A 17434-nucleotide genomic window follows, 5' to 3' on the forward strand; every position below is an offset into this window, starting at 1 on the left:
TCCCTAGTTCTTACGTTACAGTAACCTGCCAACTCACCTAAGGTTCTGACAGAAAGCAGCCTTAAATCATCATGTAGATAAACACTGCAGGGTTTGAATCAGAAATGAATACCTGTCATAGCTCTAGCATTTGGATCTGAAGGTTCAAATTATTGAAACATAAGCTTAAAAATTAACGTGATTTCCAACTCCTAGATCTTGGCCCATGGGCCTTTCTTTACTCAAGTAGCGTGACTGGAAGTGTAGCTTCTGCCAGGCTGCCTCCTTCTGAACCAGCTTTCTGCTATGCCATGTTTTCACAAACAAAAAACACGATTTGTCCCGTTAGAAGCAGTCTTATTAGTAAAACGTCTAATTTGGCGGTACCTGATGGCAATGTCTCCACACTCAGGCAGTCCAACACTTCCAGGAACAGCCCTAAGTGTATGTGTCCTTTATGCTGCCACTCACCCTGACCTTACCTTCTACTACAGACAGGGAAGTATGTGGCCTGTTGCCCAAAAACACTGCTCAGAGCTGCTGGAGGCAGAGCAAACCTGGAATCCAGAGGCTGGTGTCTTGAGGCCTTAGGAGACTGTCATGAAACAGACACCAGGCCAGGTGTGATGGCACACATCTATAATCCCAGTGACTTGAGAGGCTGAGGCAACTTAAGTGAGACCCTGTCTGAAAAAATGAAAAGGACTAGGGATGTGGCTCAGTGGTTAAGTACCCCTAGTACCAAATAATAATAATAAATAATAACAATAATAATAATAAGAAGAAGAAGAAGAAATGAAACATACATCAGGGAAATGATAGGCCAAGAGGACCTTTTTCACTTTTATTAATAAAGACTCAAGCTTCTGCCTCTTACTCCAGAAAAAATTCATTCTCTTTAGAGACCTGGCCATTTCACATTTTGCTTTAGCATATTTAATTCCAGGGTAAATTGACTATATGAGATAGTTCCTGTGCCAAATGCTTTGTTGGGTCTATGGACTTCTTGCTCATAGAAGGGGCAGACAGGTTAGGACACATTTTACCATGGGGACAAGGCAGAGAAAAGTGAGAGTGAATTGACCAGATAGTGAAAATTGCTAGGCTAAAATCCGGGGGCACTTCCACCCCAGTGGGAAAAGGGAGATGGATCTGTGTGGGGAGGAGCAAGTACTACAATATATACAAGGGCTTCACTGAGATGCTTCCAAATTGAGGCCCTTTAGTGTTGGGGAAGAGACCACCCTCTGAACTCCATAGATGTCAGGTCCTCTTCCATATGACCATTCTACATTACCAAGTAGTTTGAGAGCTGGACTCTGGAGCATACCTTTTACTGAACCAGTGTTAGCAACACTCTGCTCACATTAGACATCTCATGGGACTTTGAAGAGGAGAAGGCCACTGTTTCTTTCATAAAACAGGCTGCCTGTGACCTTCCTAGAGGGGCTTCGGAAGTTTTATTTAGGTATGATTACTTGTCCTGCACATGAATAGTCCAAATCTTTGGTCTCTGTCATGAATGGCCTTATGATGTCATTGATTTGCATCCATATGGACACACATCATTATAGGGTCTTTGTATGAAGTGTCTGTTCCATTTATGTTCTGGTGTTTATTTTTCAAGGTGGTTTACAAGCAAAGAAACACACTTTGTTTTCCTGGTTTATATTCATGGGCAGGCAGACTCCACTTGTGTTCCTAAGCAGACATCTCAACTCTCCTCAGTAATATTAACTAACCTAGGCTTAGCCATATATTGACTATTAGTGTCCTTTAAAGAACAGAGTGATATCTGGCTTCCAGCTGGAAGTTATCATTGTTAAAGATGCCATTGATTATACAGTTTGGGGGGTGAGTGAAGCGAATCTGTGTGGAGAACCTTTCTGGATGTCTTAAGGTGGCAGCAAAGCTGATACACTTGGTATGTATGTAAGTTCACAGTCTTGTTGCTCAGTAGAGGTGTGTGGATAAAGCGAATCGTATGTGTACGTAGGAGAGGAGTTTGGAAGGTCTTAGGAGTTTAGAATTGGCAGATAGGTTCAGTGAAAATGTGTCCCCCCTTTTTAGTGATGGTGAGGACGCTACCACTGCTATGTTCCCAGCCCTCTTCCACCTTCTGTTTAAAAGAGCCATAGGAGTGCTGAGGTATGGTGAAATATAATAGAAGAACGCTGGTTTTAGAGACACCCAACTGGTTTCCTATCCTGACTTGCCTAGTTTGTTATCCTTGCTCCACCAATTACTAGCTGTGTGACTTCTTTCAAAGTTACCTAATGTCTCTGAGCCTCTATTTTCTCATTTGTAAAATGGAAAAATCAGTACCAACACTTACTAGGGTTGTTGATGTGAAGAGGAAATAAGGGTGATAGAAAGCATTTATACATTGCTTGGCACAGCTCAGGTGCTAATGGATGGTACCTATTGCCTATTAATTATTTAAGAACTTTTTGCCCATTTCCCTTAAACCTATCCAAGTCTCCGCCCACTTTGAATTCCTGTCATTTGAAGAGTAATTCCTTCCTTCCCTGATATTAATTAATGGTCTAGCCCTGGAATGGATAATTACATTGTGTCATCAAGCTCCAGATTATTAGATATTATTTACAAGAAAAACAGGCTTCCAGTTCCTCCCAGACTGAAGATGGAGGCTGCAAATTGAGTTTAGAGGGTTGCTGACCTTTAGACCCCTGTTGGCAGCAGGGGCAGCCCACACTCCTGGTCTTGAAAGCTACAGCAGGCTCTTATAATTGAGTTACCGCCAGGGATTCAGTAGGACTAATCCATCTATATGATTTCTTCGCCTGGTTTCTAATGCCATTAACGAAACAGAATTAAGGTGCGTGTGGGGTTGAGGGAAAACGGATTTTCTACATAGGACTCGCTAGTGTGTCACCATGGCCAGGCTGAAACCTACGGTCTAATTAATGAACGGCTTTGTGGATCAAGTCCTAGCAACCACATCAGTACCTCAAGAAAGTGTCGGGTCCACGCTGGTCCCCACTTAGAGAAAGGGCCATCCATGAAATGGTTTCGTACGATGCCCCAGGAACTGATTCCTGACTACCCCGTCGTCCCCTTCCCTTGACTTTCTCCATCCCCTTTCGCCTCCTGTACAGTTTCTGGGCAGTTTTTCTTCTAGTATTTTCATGGATCTTCCCTGGATTTTGTAATAAGTATGCCCAGGCGACATGTCAATCCTACTTATTCCTCTCCCACACCTGTCCCCAGTCCCACCTCATGCCATTTGCCTGGGGTTGGCTAAACTGGGCAGTTGGGACTCTGTAAGCGTCCAGTTTGCCAACTGGAGCCACCAGCTCCAGGAGGAGGGGCCAGCGTGTAGGGGTGGGAGGTGGCAGTCGCCACAGTCAGTTTCACTCTCTGCCCTAGTGACACCCAGATCCCAGCGCGCCCTTCTCTCCTCTCTGAGAGTTCTGCTGTCTCAAGTTGGGCAGCTGGCCAGCGGCAAAGTCACCGATTCCGGGACTGAGATTCCACCGCTCAGTGCAGGTAGTTGCCAACAGCGGAGTCCCAAAAGTGTAGGTGACGACCAGCGCGGGCACGGGCAGCGCAGCCTGGAAGGCAGGCGCTGGGAGGAAAGGGAGTAACAGGGGTGGAGAGGGGACGCCTGGCTCGGGTGTCGGCGGAGGATACCGCGAGCCCGCTCCGGCGTCGCTCGCGGGCCCTGCCCGTCCCGAGGGACCAGGGAACGCCCGGGGCGACACGCTCGCCCGCACTCCGCCGGGCTCGCCCGGGTTTTGCCAGCCAGCGCTGACGTCGGCGCGCCCCTGCCGAGCTCTCCTTTTACTACAGCCGGCAGGCGGCTTTGTGGGGCCCCGCCCTCGCCGGCCCCCGCCCCCCGCGTGCCCACACCTTGCCGCTTATATAGAATGCGCCGCGGCGTTGATTCGCGGCTCTCTGGGACCCAAGAGTTCTTTGGAAGGAGAGCGCAAGCGAGGGAGCGGGCGAGCTCCGAGGGGGTGTGGGTGTAGGGAGAGAGCAGGTAAGGGTCATCGTTCTTTTCCTCCGCCCGCGAGCAACTCAGGCCCCCCTTTGGACAACATAATAGGAACCCGAAAATGGATTAAAGAGCCAGAGAAAGGCGACCCTCCCCTCCGATTCCCCACGGGCGAGAAGCTGCTCGGCTCTGCGGTGTAACAGGCTCACACGTTGCTCATCACATGTTCAAACATTTCCCTTTCGGGGAGGCTCGTTATTTTTAAGTGAATATTTTCGTCTTTGTTTTGATTTTTAAAAAACCTTCCTGGGTTTTATTCTGATGGAGTTGGCGGCCCGCGGCAGATTGGGAGAGGCGGGGGAAAGCGGCCCGCCGGTGCGCGGGCAGCCCACCCAGGCAACTCCCGGCGCGGCCCGAGCCGGCCGGGCCAGCGGCTCGCGCAGAGCTCGGGGAGGCCGGCGGCGAAGCCGGGGAGTCCCGGCCGCGCCTCTCGGGCGCCCCGAGGGCTTCCAGTGTGGCTCTCCGCGGGCGGGCAGGAGCGGCGGGCGCTGGGCGCGGAGGCAGCGCCGCACCGCTTTGTCTCTTCACTTCTTGAGCGCGGCGAGCGAGCGGCTCCTCCCGCGGCCGGCCGCTCGGGCTTGCGGCGGCTCCTCCTTCACCCCTCTCCTTTCCTCCCCACTCTCTTGCAGGCAGCGGCGGCAGCGGCAGCGGTGGGGAAAAGCGGATACCGCCCCGAGCCACACCGAGGAGAGCTCGCGGTCGCGACTTGCCGCCCTAAGCACTCTCCCAAGTCCAGCCCGCTCGGCGAGGACTTGTCTCCTGGGCGAACCTTGTCAAGCAAGCTGGGATCTATGAGTGGAAAGGTGACCAAGCCCAAAGAGGAGAAAGATGCTTCTAAGGGTAAGCCCGCCTGCCAAGTCCGCCTGCTTCCCTTCGCTAGGTTTCCCTCGCCCCCTTGCTTGCGCGCCGCCCTCCGGCGGCTTTCATCGTCCCTCCTGGAGCCTAAGCTGCCCATGACCTCTGCGACCCAAGGCGTGAAAGGGGGGTCAGAGGACTCTGGGGGAGTCTGGGTTTGCACCACTTTCCCTCCTTCCTGGCGGAATTGTCGCCCCACGAGTGCCTCCAGCCTCCTCCACTACCCCTCTGGACGCACGCTGGTGGCGCTGCGGGCAGACGAAGCTGCTGCAGCCCAGAGCGCCGAGAACCGCGCTGCCTTCTGTCGGTCGACCGCCTGTCTGTGCGAGTGCGTGTGTATGCGTGTGCGCGAGTGTGCATATGCGTGCTGCGCGAGTACAACATGGTGACATACTCAGGAATCTGCCCCGCTCTCAGAACCCAAGCTTGAACCCACCTTCAACCCCGTCTCCCCGCCCCCAATGCAAACAAAGAACCTGGCCAAGACGCAGAACCCCTCCCCCCACGCTCCTTTCCCCCTCATCCCCCTACTCCTCAACTCCCTACCCATCGCACCCCCCGGGAGAGGCAGGAGCTTGCACCCTTCAACCCGCCGCGTGCAAAAGTGAGCAATCTGGGTGCCTTGGCGCCGCCCGCGCTGCGCCTCGGCAGCGCAGCCTCGCCAAGCCCCGGGAGAACAAAGGCTGTTGTCCCCTTGCCACTAGTGCCCAGCGGGAGTGGGCCTCCGCGGGAGAGAGCAGTACCCTTCCTCATCTTGTTGGGGTTCAGTCACATAGCCCAGGGCGCCCCGCCTCAGGTCCCCCGTAGTGCGCGTCTCGGCCTGGGGCCATTCACCGGCGGTTTGGGGAGGCACAGCAGAGCGGGGCTCAGGCTGGGGAGAACTCAGGCAAAGGAAGGGGCGTCCCCCCACCCCCACCAGTCCCATTCAGTGCCTTGCCGTGGACCAGGCTTAGCTCTGGAATGTAATCTGGAGACAGCTTTGGAGAGCCGGGTGTGGAGAGAGGCACAGAGGGGGTGTGGAAGAGCAGTAGGCGCCTTAGGTGCAAGTGTCCGGAATGGCCACAGAGCAGGCGCTGGAGTGGGTTGAACTGGCCCTGAGGGCCCCACGCACACCGAACCACAAAGATCCATGTTTGGAAGTGTGTTTGAAGCCTGGGGATCCCCAGCTTTCGTTCTTGGGGCCCCAATTCCTCCCTGAGCCCTCGGGCCCCCTTCCCTCCCACTCCTTTCCCTATTCTTTTTCTCATCTCCTCCTTCTCGCCTCTCCCCATCTCTAAGAGCTTTCTTTCCCGGGAGATTCTAGGGCAGCGCCAGCCCTCCCCCGCGGAAAGTTGTCAAAGTCTTCAGCTCAGGGCCTTTATCCTTGCTTCTAAATGGAGCCGTTTCTCTTCCAACTAGGCAAAGGGTTTAAAGGAAGACACCGGAAGTTTGTGGAGGGTTATATCTGTTGTCCTAAGGGTCAGTGTTGCTACTGGCTTGGCTCCAGGCTAGAATTCGGTGTCGTCCAACCCACTCAGACATGCTGACTGTGGCACACAAATCAATTGTAGCAGTAACTTCCGAAAGTTAGAACTGCAGGCATACATTTTCAGGGCTTTCTCGAGCATGCCATAATAAGTATAAGGGCAGATATGATAAAGGCAAATATTAAGGTTGCTTAAGAAATTTTTGTGTATGTGGTGCTGGGGGGATCAAACCCAGGGCCTCAGCATGCTAGGCAAGCGCTCTCCCACTAAGCTACAACCCCACCTCCCTACCTGTTCAAAGGTTTTATTTTCCACTGAGGCCCCAGAGAAGTGAGTGCAATTAAAGATCCTAGCACCCAATTGAACTAAGCAAGTCATTCCCTTGAGAACCTGGGAGTATTTCACCTTTGTTTCTGGAACTTGGATTCCTGATTTCCATCACGTGGTTACTCAGGTTTCTTTCAGGCTACTTTTGAAGGATTCTGAAACCAAATTCATTCACAGAAAATGACTTTCTGTTTTAGGAATATAATTTGCAGTGTCCAGAATGGATTAACAAGTCTGGAAACATTGGGACAGGTTTCTGTAACTCAATAATGAAAATTTTATTAGGCATTGGTCATGACATTTTCTTATGTTGACTCAACACATTTGAAACCATATACCTCTCAGTAGGAATTGTGTAATTAGAACTTGAAATTGTGGTTGTAATTAGAATAAATTAATTTCACAAGGCAACTTTTAAGAAGGGCATTTGCTTTTCTGAGGAGATGGGGATCGTTTATCTCTTAGGAGCAAGATTGCCATTTCAACCTTTCTATTGGTTGTTGAATTTAGAGCAGTTTCAAAATAGTGAACATGTAGTCCTCATTAGTATTTTCTTCTTTCAAGTATGTGAAAAGACTGTGATTATTTATTTATTTTTTTTTCTTTTTGATACTGGGGATTGAACTCAGGAGCACTTTACCACTGAACTACAACTCCAGCACTTTTTAGTTTTTATTTGAGATAGTCTAAGTGGCTGAGGGCCTTGCTAATTTGCTGAGGCTCACCTCAAACTTATGATATTCTTATCTCAGCCTCTGGAGTTGCTTGGATTACAGGTGTGCTGCACTGGGCCTCATTATGACTACAATTTAAAGATTATTTTTTATGTTAGAGCTGAAATATACTAGGTCTGTTCCTCCTTTTAGCCAATAAAGTATATTTACATTGCCCATATTCATGAAGAGATCTGGTTATTTACATAATCCTATGTATAGGTCATACATGAGTTTTTTTAAACTACTCATTAGCATATGGGATCAAACATTAAGTAGATACTTCAAATATATACACATTTAATTTGGACAGTGGTGTGACAAATAATTGAATCAAATCAAATTAAGTTTGGATGAATTTCATGATTTGGAGCTTACTGCTATTTTAAATCTAACCTCCCACCCTGCCAGTTGAGGCTTATGCTCACAGCCTATCATCACTACATAGAGATTTTCATAGACTTCCATGTTTCTAGAGTTTCTAAAGCACATGTAGTATTGGGCGCAGCAGCATACACCTGTAATCCTAGTGACTTGGGAAGCTGAGGCAGGAGGGGCACCAAGTTAAAAGCCAGTCTTAGCAACTTAGCAAGACCCTGTCTGAAAATAAAAATAAAATAAAATAAAATAAAAAGGGCTGGGGATGTAGGTCAATGGTAAAGCGTCACTGGGTTCAGTCCCCAGTACCTAAACACACACACATACATACATACATACATACGAAGCACAGGTAGTAGGTAATCAGAAAGTTATTTTGTACTGATGAATGAAATATGACATTTTGTTGTTGCTAGGGGATTGAACCTACGGGTACTTTACCACTGAACTACATCCTCAACCCTTTCTATTTGGACAGAGTTGTTTGCTAAAGTTGCTGAGGCTGTCCTTGAACTTGAAATCCTGCTTCAGCCTCCTGAGTTGCTGGAATTACAGGCATGCATCATTGTGCCAGCTGAAATACAGCTTTTAGAGGCTATAAATTGATGAATGTCCTTTAAAATGATCTTTTCAACTCTTTGAGGTTAAGATCAGTGATGGACAATGATCTTTTTGATAACCTTTTCAATAACATAGCTAGACAAGATCAACTATTCCCTTTGGGAGGGGAGCAGGGATCTTGATTCTGTTCAAAACTATTAAGAAGACCTCTTGTACAGCCAGTAACCTTTTGTGTATTAATTTATGCTTTGCATAAACTTCAAAATTGTCAGTTGTGTATATAATTTGGGTCACACAGCTCTTGAACAGGGGGATCTATTTCTAGTTCAGGGAAGAAGAAAGCATAACATTGGTTCATTCAAGCAGATATTGGCTTAGCTTTGACTCCCTTTTCTGTACCTTGTCACATAAGATCTTTTTAGCAGTCCTCCATTGGAAAACACTCAGGTAAGGTTGTGTGTGGTTTACTGCAACTATGCTTTTGTGGTATCAGAAAACTTGTAGCTTACTACAGATAAAACCAAATCTTTCTGGATGTTGTCAAAGTGCTAGGCAATTCTTGATTTCAAATCTGTCATTTGGTTTTTTGCTACATTTGTGGAGTTGGGTGTGTTTTCCAGAAACCCTTTCCTTTGTGCTTAGCCCCAGAGCCACCAGATATAGGTGAGTTTCAGGGCTATGTGAGCTGCGGGTTTTCTTGGTGAGAAAGCATTAGCATCAGAGCTGGGCTCATGCTGGCTGCTGGACGATGAAGGACAATTCCATGCATAGTCCAAGAGGCCAGCTACTTGCACAGCTGTTGCTTTAATGGATTGTGGTGCCCACATGCATTTATGGCCACAGCTCATTTTCTGTTCACTTCCTGACCTTTTCCAATGGCTTTTCTACCTTACCCAAGAAGCATAGAGAGAGCATTGTGGTCAGGCGGTCAGCATATCAAGGCTTGAGTCCCAAATGCCATTCCCAAAGATCATCTTGGTCTTGGTGATTTACTATAATAAATTTCATCAAATGTCTTTCTCAAACTTGGGCCAGGCAAAGCAGGTGTTTAGAGGTGTTTTTCTGGCAAGAAATCATGTTGGTGACCTCTTATTAAAAATAACTATTGTAATCTATTACTCATGTAGGAACTTAGTTTTTCATCTTGTCATCATAGACCAGACAGTTGTTTTATGGACAGTTGTCATAAGCCACAGTCTGTTCCATGCTGAAGGTGGTGATCACAGCCTTAGGGAGGGTAAATCTCTAATCACAAACATTAGTCTGTTCTTGGGGGATGGGTATGAGAGATGGATGCACAATGTCCCTAGATCCTCTGTCATTATTATTCTGTGTATGCCTTCTTTATTGACATAGTCTATGAGGGAGCAAGAAGTACTAAGTTAGGGAGAAGAAACAGGATCCCTATCTTATCTTGAGGCATAAGAAGAAAGAGTACCCCTATCTTATGTGTCAAGTCCAGTTACTTGTACCCATCTTATCTTGAGTCATAAGATAGGGTAACTGTTTCTTCTCCCTAACTTAGTATTTCTTCATTTAAGTCACCTTAGAGTAGAGTTCAGTCATTAAAAGGGGCTAGGGTATATATACCCTAGGGCTGGTGACATGGGTAAGGTTGGAGTGGGAATGGATGTTAAATTGGGGCGTGAATGAGAAGTGGAAAGTGAGCTGTGGGGTGAAGAAAGGGGTGGAGGTCTGTGTCCAGGGTGGGGCAACAGATGTATGGTGGCCTCAAAGATAGGCAGAACTGGGGAGAGAACTGGAATCAGGGCCTGGGTAGCAAGCTGGAGGGCTGATTAGTGAGGCAGAAAGTAAGGGGAGTGTTTCAGGTCTCTTTGCAGCTGTGCTGTTTTATGTCCAAATCAACTCCTTATTTTGGGAATTACAATCAATGCAGAACAACTGGAATGTGTTGCAGCTCTTCAAATATATCCAATAAAAAGGCCTTCGAGTGTCTGTTTCATTATGGCTTATATTTTTGGAGTTGAGAAATTTGAAAGGAATGGAAAATAATTGCCAAGATTAAACAATTCAATGCAGAAAACACATATAAATTGAAAATACAGTGGGTGGAGGGGATTTAATATGTCTGTTACCACATGGAGCATAACATTATATTTGAAATGTAAAAGTCAGGCACAAAATATGGTTTTAATAATTAGTATAGAACATAAATGTCTGCATAACTCATTTTCTGTAGTCACAGATTTACATTTCCCTACTCAGAATATATATTATCATTGGGATTTATCAGCACAGGCTGAAGGAGTGGATTTCAGGTACATTATCCTGTGTAACGTGGTTCATCTTAGTCTTTCTCAATTTGAAATGTAGGTTATCTACTTGTGATATACCAGTTCTAAAAATTCAGTTGAATCTTATTTGTGCCATTTTTTAACATGGCACTTTATCACTTTGTCGAATGTCACATCTTGATGAAACATTTCTCACAGATGAGGATTTCCGGATAAAGACACTGATTTCCCAAAGAAAATGAGATAATATATAGAATCAATATGACCACTATTCTTAGGCCTGAGGTCCAATTTCTCCTTGAGTTGTGTGGCCATTTTTTTTCTTTTCTGCAAAGCAGTGTTTTCCATTTTTCCTGAAAATGGGAAGTTTATATTAGAAAAGAGAGGCATTCTTGGTTCTTGGGGCATGATCAAAATGTGGACTATTTCATTAAGAGATCTAGGTTGTAATAAACATTGAGCCTAAATTACAATTACCATTGTTAAGATTATTGGAAAGCAGTTCTCATGCCCTGGTCTTTGCCATTTGAAATTACTTTTAGCATTTATTTTCAAATGGAAATGGTATTAGCATTACTGGCTAATGACCTTCCCCACAGGCAGAGGGTAAGGGGTAGTAGTTGTCCTTGCTGATTCTTGGCTCCTATTGGTGTAAAGTTTTGGTTGACATTCTAAGGAGAGAATAGAGCTGACCTGAGCTGGGTCACTTGCCTAGTCTGCCTGCTGAGATATTAGATTCCGTCTGGACAATCACTATTTGGCCCACAGGAATTCCTGTTGTGAATGTCTGTCTTTTCCTTTTCAGATCATGTCAGTGGGGCCTGGGGAAAAATAAAAAAATAAAACAACAACTTTCCATGCAAGGTAGATATAGACAGAGGCAAAATTAGAAAATAGTTAATTAAAAATATAGTATGGACTCATTTTCCCTTTTTGTAATCAAAGTTGAACTACAGTAATATGCGCACTTCTGAAGTAGACATTTTTCTTTTGGTACTGGGGATTGAACCCAGGGGCAATTTATCACTGAGCTACATCCCTAGCCCTTTTTGTTTTCAGACAGGTTCAGAGTTGCTTGAGGCCTGGCTAAGTTGCTGAGGCTGGCCTTGAACTTGTGATCCTCCTGTCCTAGCCTCCTGAGTCCCTGGGATTATAGGTGTGTGCTACTGTGCATGGCTGGAAGTGTGCATCCTGATGAATTTTGACAAATGTTCATACCCATGCAGTCAGTACCAGTGTCAAGATATAGAATCTTGGTACCCCAGGAAGTTTTCTCATACCCCTTTCTAATCATCCCCCCACTCAAAGGCAAACTATTTTGATTTCTATTATCCTGTTTAAATTTTTCCTGCTGTTGAATTACATTTAAGTAGAACTCTGAGGTAAGCACTCTGGTTTTGGTCACCTAGCCACTTCCACTTTCAGTGATACTTCCCCTGTTGATACCTCTTTTTCTTGTCTTCTGGTTTCTTCAAGGACCCACCCTGGCCCACACAAGGGCACTTAATAGATTTTTGTGCCTGGTTAGACTGTAAGAAGCAGTTGTTGAACAACTGAGACAAGGCAGGGAATCCCTTTAGGCATCAGTATGTTTTACTCATCATTTGAGATCAATAAGCAGTATTCCTACCATTATTACAGTAGTTTCTAAATTGATGAGCACTTGTTATTAGGTACACATTATTTTTACATATATCTCATTTAATCCTTAGGACAGCCAAATGAAGTAGTCATTAGTATATAGTATTTGGACTTTGGAGATGAGAAAAGTTGAAACCCAGAGAGACTGGGTGGTTTGTATGTGGTCACGCAGCTAGTAGATTACAAATTATTAACACAGTGCTTAGGTGATTTGTAGTAGTTGATAAATGATCATTGAATGCATGTGCCATTAACCTATCAAAAGTCATTGGTCCTATGCTATGTTCACTTCCATTTTGTTTTCCTGTCAGAAGGCAGTGTGATGGAGAAAGGCTCCTCTTTATATCGGAACTAAGAGGCAGAGCTTTAACCCAAATAAATCAATCATCAGTGGTTGACTTCTGAACACCTAGATAAGTTGGGGAAGTAATTTTGGTTGGGATCCTAAAATAGATATTTTCTGAGTACTGTCCATATGCCAGGGGTTTGACCTGAAATATCTCATGAAAATGTTATAACAATTTATGAAGGATAGCTAGATATGCTACTATTCCCATTTGACAGGTGAAAAAACTGAGTCTCAGAGATGGAGGCCATCTTGAGGTCATTCAGCTGGCAACATGATAGAATGAGAATATGAGCCAGGTTTGATTGACTACAAATTCAATTTCCTAATCAGTAATCACTCTCATACTGTATACCTAGACAACGTAGTGAATTCTTTTCAAATCCAGGTTTGCACAAAGGTGAAATTACCATTCACCAAAGTGGATGTAATTAAGAAGAGTGTACTGTAGGGTTGTCTGCAGTCTTGATCAGCTGAACAAATCTCTGAATGGTTCTTGTGTTACTTCTGTACCAGGCTCTGTTCTAGTGCATGACATACAGAGAAAAAAAGAAACTGAGTCCTTCCATAAGGGTGCCCTTTCCTTCCCCTTTGACCTTGGACACTCCAACTTTTCACTTTACAGTTGCATCTCACCTCATTTGGCCATTGCTTGGAGTCTTTGCTACAAGGATTTGGCTATGTGGCTGTGACTTTCAAGATTGAAGTGTTTGCCAATTTGAAAACAATGGGACTTTTTGCCAGAGCTGTACCTGGGAGCTTGTTTCACCTGTGTTCTACAGACTACACTTCTTCTTAATTCACTGTTGTGTAAAACTCCACTTGTTTATTTTATTTTTCATTACATGGCATATGCTTTCAATCTGTCTCTCATCAGAATCATATGTTTCTTTTCCCTTCTCAAGTCTACCCGGTTCTCCCACCCCCCAACTCCTTTTTTGTCAACAGATGTCTCTGGTTTTCATTAACCAAATGGGGTTCCTTTGGGTGTGCTGGGCTAATTGGAGGATTTTCATTTCTGGATTTTTCTCCCTGGATAGCTATATTAACTGTGAAAGAAATTTTCCCCACCTCCTTAAAATGTAGCTCCCTGGAAGGAGCTTTTCGCTACTTTTTATATAACTCATTTTAAATGGAAAAATAAAAAAGTGCCAGCTTTATTTTTTATACTATTTATGCTGTCTTCAGTTAGATAATATTTCCAAAAATATATCTTGTTAACAGAGGCACACGCCTGGAACGAGCATATTAATTATAGTTCTCAAAGTTGGGAATCATGTAGTGTTTTTCTGCTGTGGAAACCTATGTTTAACAGCCGTAATTAATAGTGATGGGTCTATTACATGGTTATAGGTAAGTTTAATAACAAACATGAAATCCAGTTCTGTAAAATCCCTTCAAATAACCTAGGTAGCATTTCTGCCGCTCAGGAACGGAGGGTTCGTAAACAGCTCTTCAAATATTTATCCTGCTGTTAAAAGTAAAAGTAAACAACCTAAAGAAGGCAGGCAGAGTGCAGTTCTTGGATCTGCCCATGGATATTTTCAGAATCTTTTTCAACCATGACTTGGAAAGTATTGAGAATTGACCTGCTTATTTTGCTTTGATTCTCTCCATGTACGCTTGCCTCTCCCCTCGGGGGCTTTATTGAACAGTAAGGCTTCCAGGAGCACTTGGATATGCTGGTGGTTTTCCTTTGCGGATCTCTGGACACAAACGTGAACCATTCTGGAAGCAAGGCAGGGCGCTTCTTAGATGCTCTCCTTCCAGGGAGCATTTGTTTTGCGACTAGCTGGGAGCCGGACAGTCGCACAGAACGGTCTGGTCAACCAGTGTCCCTCTGTCGCCATGTATCTGGCAGGCAGGTTTATTACAAACCTCAGTGTGCTCATTAGCCTCGTGATGTGGCAGCTGCCTAAAAAAGAAACACGGAAAAGTTGTGTCACCGAAGGTGAAACTTGGAGAGGAGCTGCGCGGCGCCTGGCATGACAAAGCTCCTTCCTGGCGGCGACGGGGGAGCAGAGGGCTTTGCCCGCTTGCTCTGGGAACCATGGTGCTGCTGGCTGCTGTGCAGGCGCCGCCGCGGAGGAGCCGCGGGATGGGTTGGGGCTGGCGGTGCCTGCAGCTGCCTGCGGGGTGTGTGCGGGGAGAGTCGCGGTGCTCCGTGCGGCCGGCGGGCGGGCGCCCTGCAGCCGGTGGGAGGCAATGTTCAGCGTTAAGATGGTGGCGGCCGCAAGGGGCGCGGGAGTCGCCCTGACCTCCACCGAGCAGCCCTTGTTCTCCCTACACCTGATCTCCCTACACCGCTGGACGCCTCAAAGGCGGACTCCAGAAGGCCGAGATTCCAGTCAGAGGCTTGAAGTCCGGGCTTGGTCAGCACCAGAGCTTTGCCTTCTCTGTCTTCTGGTTAACCCTCATTGGATTTTAGCCGTCCCAAAACAATCAAGGATGCATCTTGAGCAGAATGCTCGGGGCTGTTTGGAATTTTTTGGCACTTTTCTGTTGCTATGTTTCATTGCATTGCTTTTTGAGATTCCAAAATAATGCATGTTTACCAGGGATAATGTGGAATGCCGCAAAAGCATAGAGAAGAAAAGAGTACCCAAGGTTTCACCCCTAAATGAACCTTTTGACTTTTTTCCTTCCAGTCTTTTTTTCTCTGCATGTTATAATAGACTTAAAGACATGGATAATTATCTTTTAGTATGTGTGTGGAATCACGCAGGATATACAATATTCTTTTTCTCAACATGTTGGGGTGTTATTCTGTGTGGTTAATCTGCACCATCATTTCTAGTGTGTGAACTGGGTGTGAACATGGGTGTAACAAAAGAGATGGTTATTTTGTGCCTGTGAATGTGACGGGTTTTTCTGCATTTCCTTGACATCATTCTCACTGGACTGCACAAGTACTTTATAAAAGTACATATGTGAATATGTGCATATGTGAGATACCTATGTGCATGTATAAGTCTATAAATTCAAAATAACATGTAGACAACTATGCATATGTCTAAATAAATACATAACAAATGTGCTCAGACTAAATCCTGTAAGTATATTCCAAGGATCTTGGGTCTAGTTCAGAAGTAGAGCACTTGCCTGGCATAGAAAGAACTGGGTTCCATCTCTATCCCCAGCACTGCAACAAAATAAAACAAACACAATACACACACCAAAAGGGACCCTTGGGCAGTTGGATTAGAAAAGATTTGTAGGTTTTATTAATATTTTGTATTTTGTCTTCAGGGGATATATATGATTACATTAACAATATAATTGTCTAAACGAAATATTGCTTATTTTCTTCAAACTGATTTTTTAGTTTGAAGAAACCAGACCTCACCATTCCTTGATCTGTATTGTCCTTATTATTTCTGCATTTTATGATCCTTCAAGTTCAAGCTGTAATCCCAGAGACTCAAGAGACTGAGATAGGAGGATCATAAATTCAAGGCCAGCCTCAGCAATTTAGTGAGACCCTCAGCAATTTAGCAAGACCCTGTCTCAAAGTAAATAAAGAGGACTGGGGGTGTGGCTAAGTGGTAGAGGGCCCCTGGGTTCAATCCCTAGTACCATACACACAAAAATTTATTGAATTTTCTATGGGGCAGCTCCTACTTCAGACACTTAGTATAGCAGTGAGCAAAAGAGATTATATCCCTTGGCTTAATGGAGCTTGTATTTTGTAAGTTTACTTCTGGAAACCAGTCGTTCTGTCCCTGAAACACTCTGCTCTTTGTTGGTGGTGTGTCAAGTAGTGAGTAACTTGGTGCACATTATAGTCATTGGGACCCTGGCCTGACCAAACTACCAAGGAGGCAAACTGAATGAATGGACTCAGGCAGGGATTATTAATCTGAGGTCCAGGGACCACAAAATCATGGTGCTTGAACCCATGCAGATATCAACATCATCTCCCATCACATATATTGCCCACCATAAGAGTCTGATTCAATAGATGTGGGCAGGGGGCTTAGGAAGCCATCTTTTTCATAAAGTTCCTAAAGTGGTTCTAATGTCCAGCTGCTTTAGGGACCTTCTGCCCCTGAGCAGTATTTCTCAAACTTGCCTGAAGTTAAGAATCACCTTGAGTGTTTGCTTAAGAACAAAATACCCATCCCTCCGGCCTCTGAATCAGGACTTTAAGAAGACAGCCTGGTAATCCGAATCGTAAAAAAGTGTCTGGGTAACTCTTATCAGGCAAGTTGGGGAATTGTTTTCCTGGAAACAATCACAGGACCCCTAGAAATGACACAGAAATGGGACTTTTTTATTTTTGGTGAGCAATGTCCAAAGCTTTCAACAGATTCCAAGACTCCAAAAGTATCACTTGAGGCAGAGTCCTGAAGTTAAGGCCCAGGGTTTTCCTCAGCTCCATGCATTGCTTCCTCAGTTTCCTCATGGGTTGAATGAATGGTTTGGAAGCTTCCTTTTTGCTCCTCTTTACTCTCTAATTGCTAATCTTTTCTCCATTCTTCCTCTTGCCTTCACTATCCTTCCTGTATCTGGCAGTGGGTGGGAGAGTAAGGATCAGGTCAGGACTAGGTGCACCCCCTACCTCTTCTTATCCTCCAGTCACCAGGGAGTATTTGCTGTAATTGGTTCATGACCAATCAAGTGCATTGACCTATTACTGCTAGTTACTTTGAGTTATAAATGTTTTTTTATCTGTCTTACGGAATTGGGGGTTCAGGCAATATAGGATGACCTGATTTGTATCACAGAGCCTTTGGGACTTTGACAGATTTCACCATTTTAAAAACATCAGCTTCCTCCACCCCACTGGACATAAAAGCAACCTTTGAATTTATGACACAAAGAACATACCTTTAAAGGGCAGCGTGCACAAAAGGGGAGGAAAAGGAAGTAAGGCAGTTCATCTTTTCTGAGAC

General features: G+C 45.2%; 1 protein-coding gene across 5 annotated transcripts in view; it reads left to right on the forward strand.

Annotated features, from left to right (window-relative positions):
• Nucleotides 1-17434, forward strand: part of FGF13 (fibroblast growth factor 13) — a 497312-nt gene that overhangs the window by 13747 nt on the left and 466131 nt on the right. For 2 of the 5 annotated variants that reach the window (XM_079124744.1, XM_079124749.1), the window contains exons 1-2: nucleotides 3853-3982; nucleotides 4627-4837. In XM_079124744.1, the coding sequence (XP_078980870.1) occupies nucleotides 4789-4837 (49 nt within the window). In that variant the 5' untranslated portion in view covers nucleotides 3853-3982; nucleotides 4627-4788. Of the gene's footprint in view, nucleotides 1-3356; nucleotides 3519-3852; nucleotides 3983-4626; nucleotides 4838-17434 lie in introns of those variants that run through there. The other 3 variants (XM_079124745.1, XM_079124746.1, XM_079124747.1) reach the window with 3 other exon arrangements.

The sequence above is a fragment of the Sciurus vulgaris genome, assembly GCF_902686455.1.
Source record: "Sciurus vulgaris genome assembly, chromosome: X".
Lineage (NCBI taxonomy): Eukaryota > Metazoa > Chordata > Mammalia > Rodentia > Sciuridae > Sciurus > Sciurus vulgaris.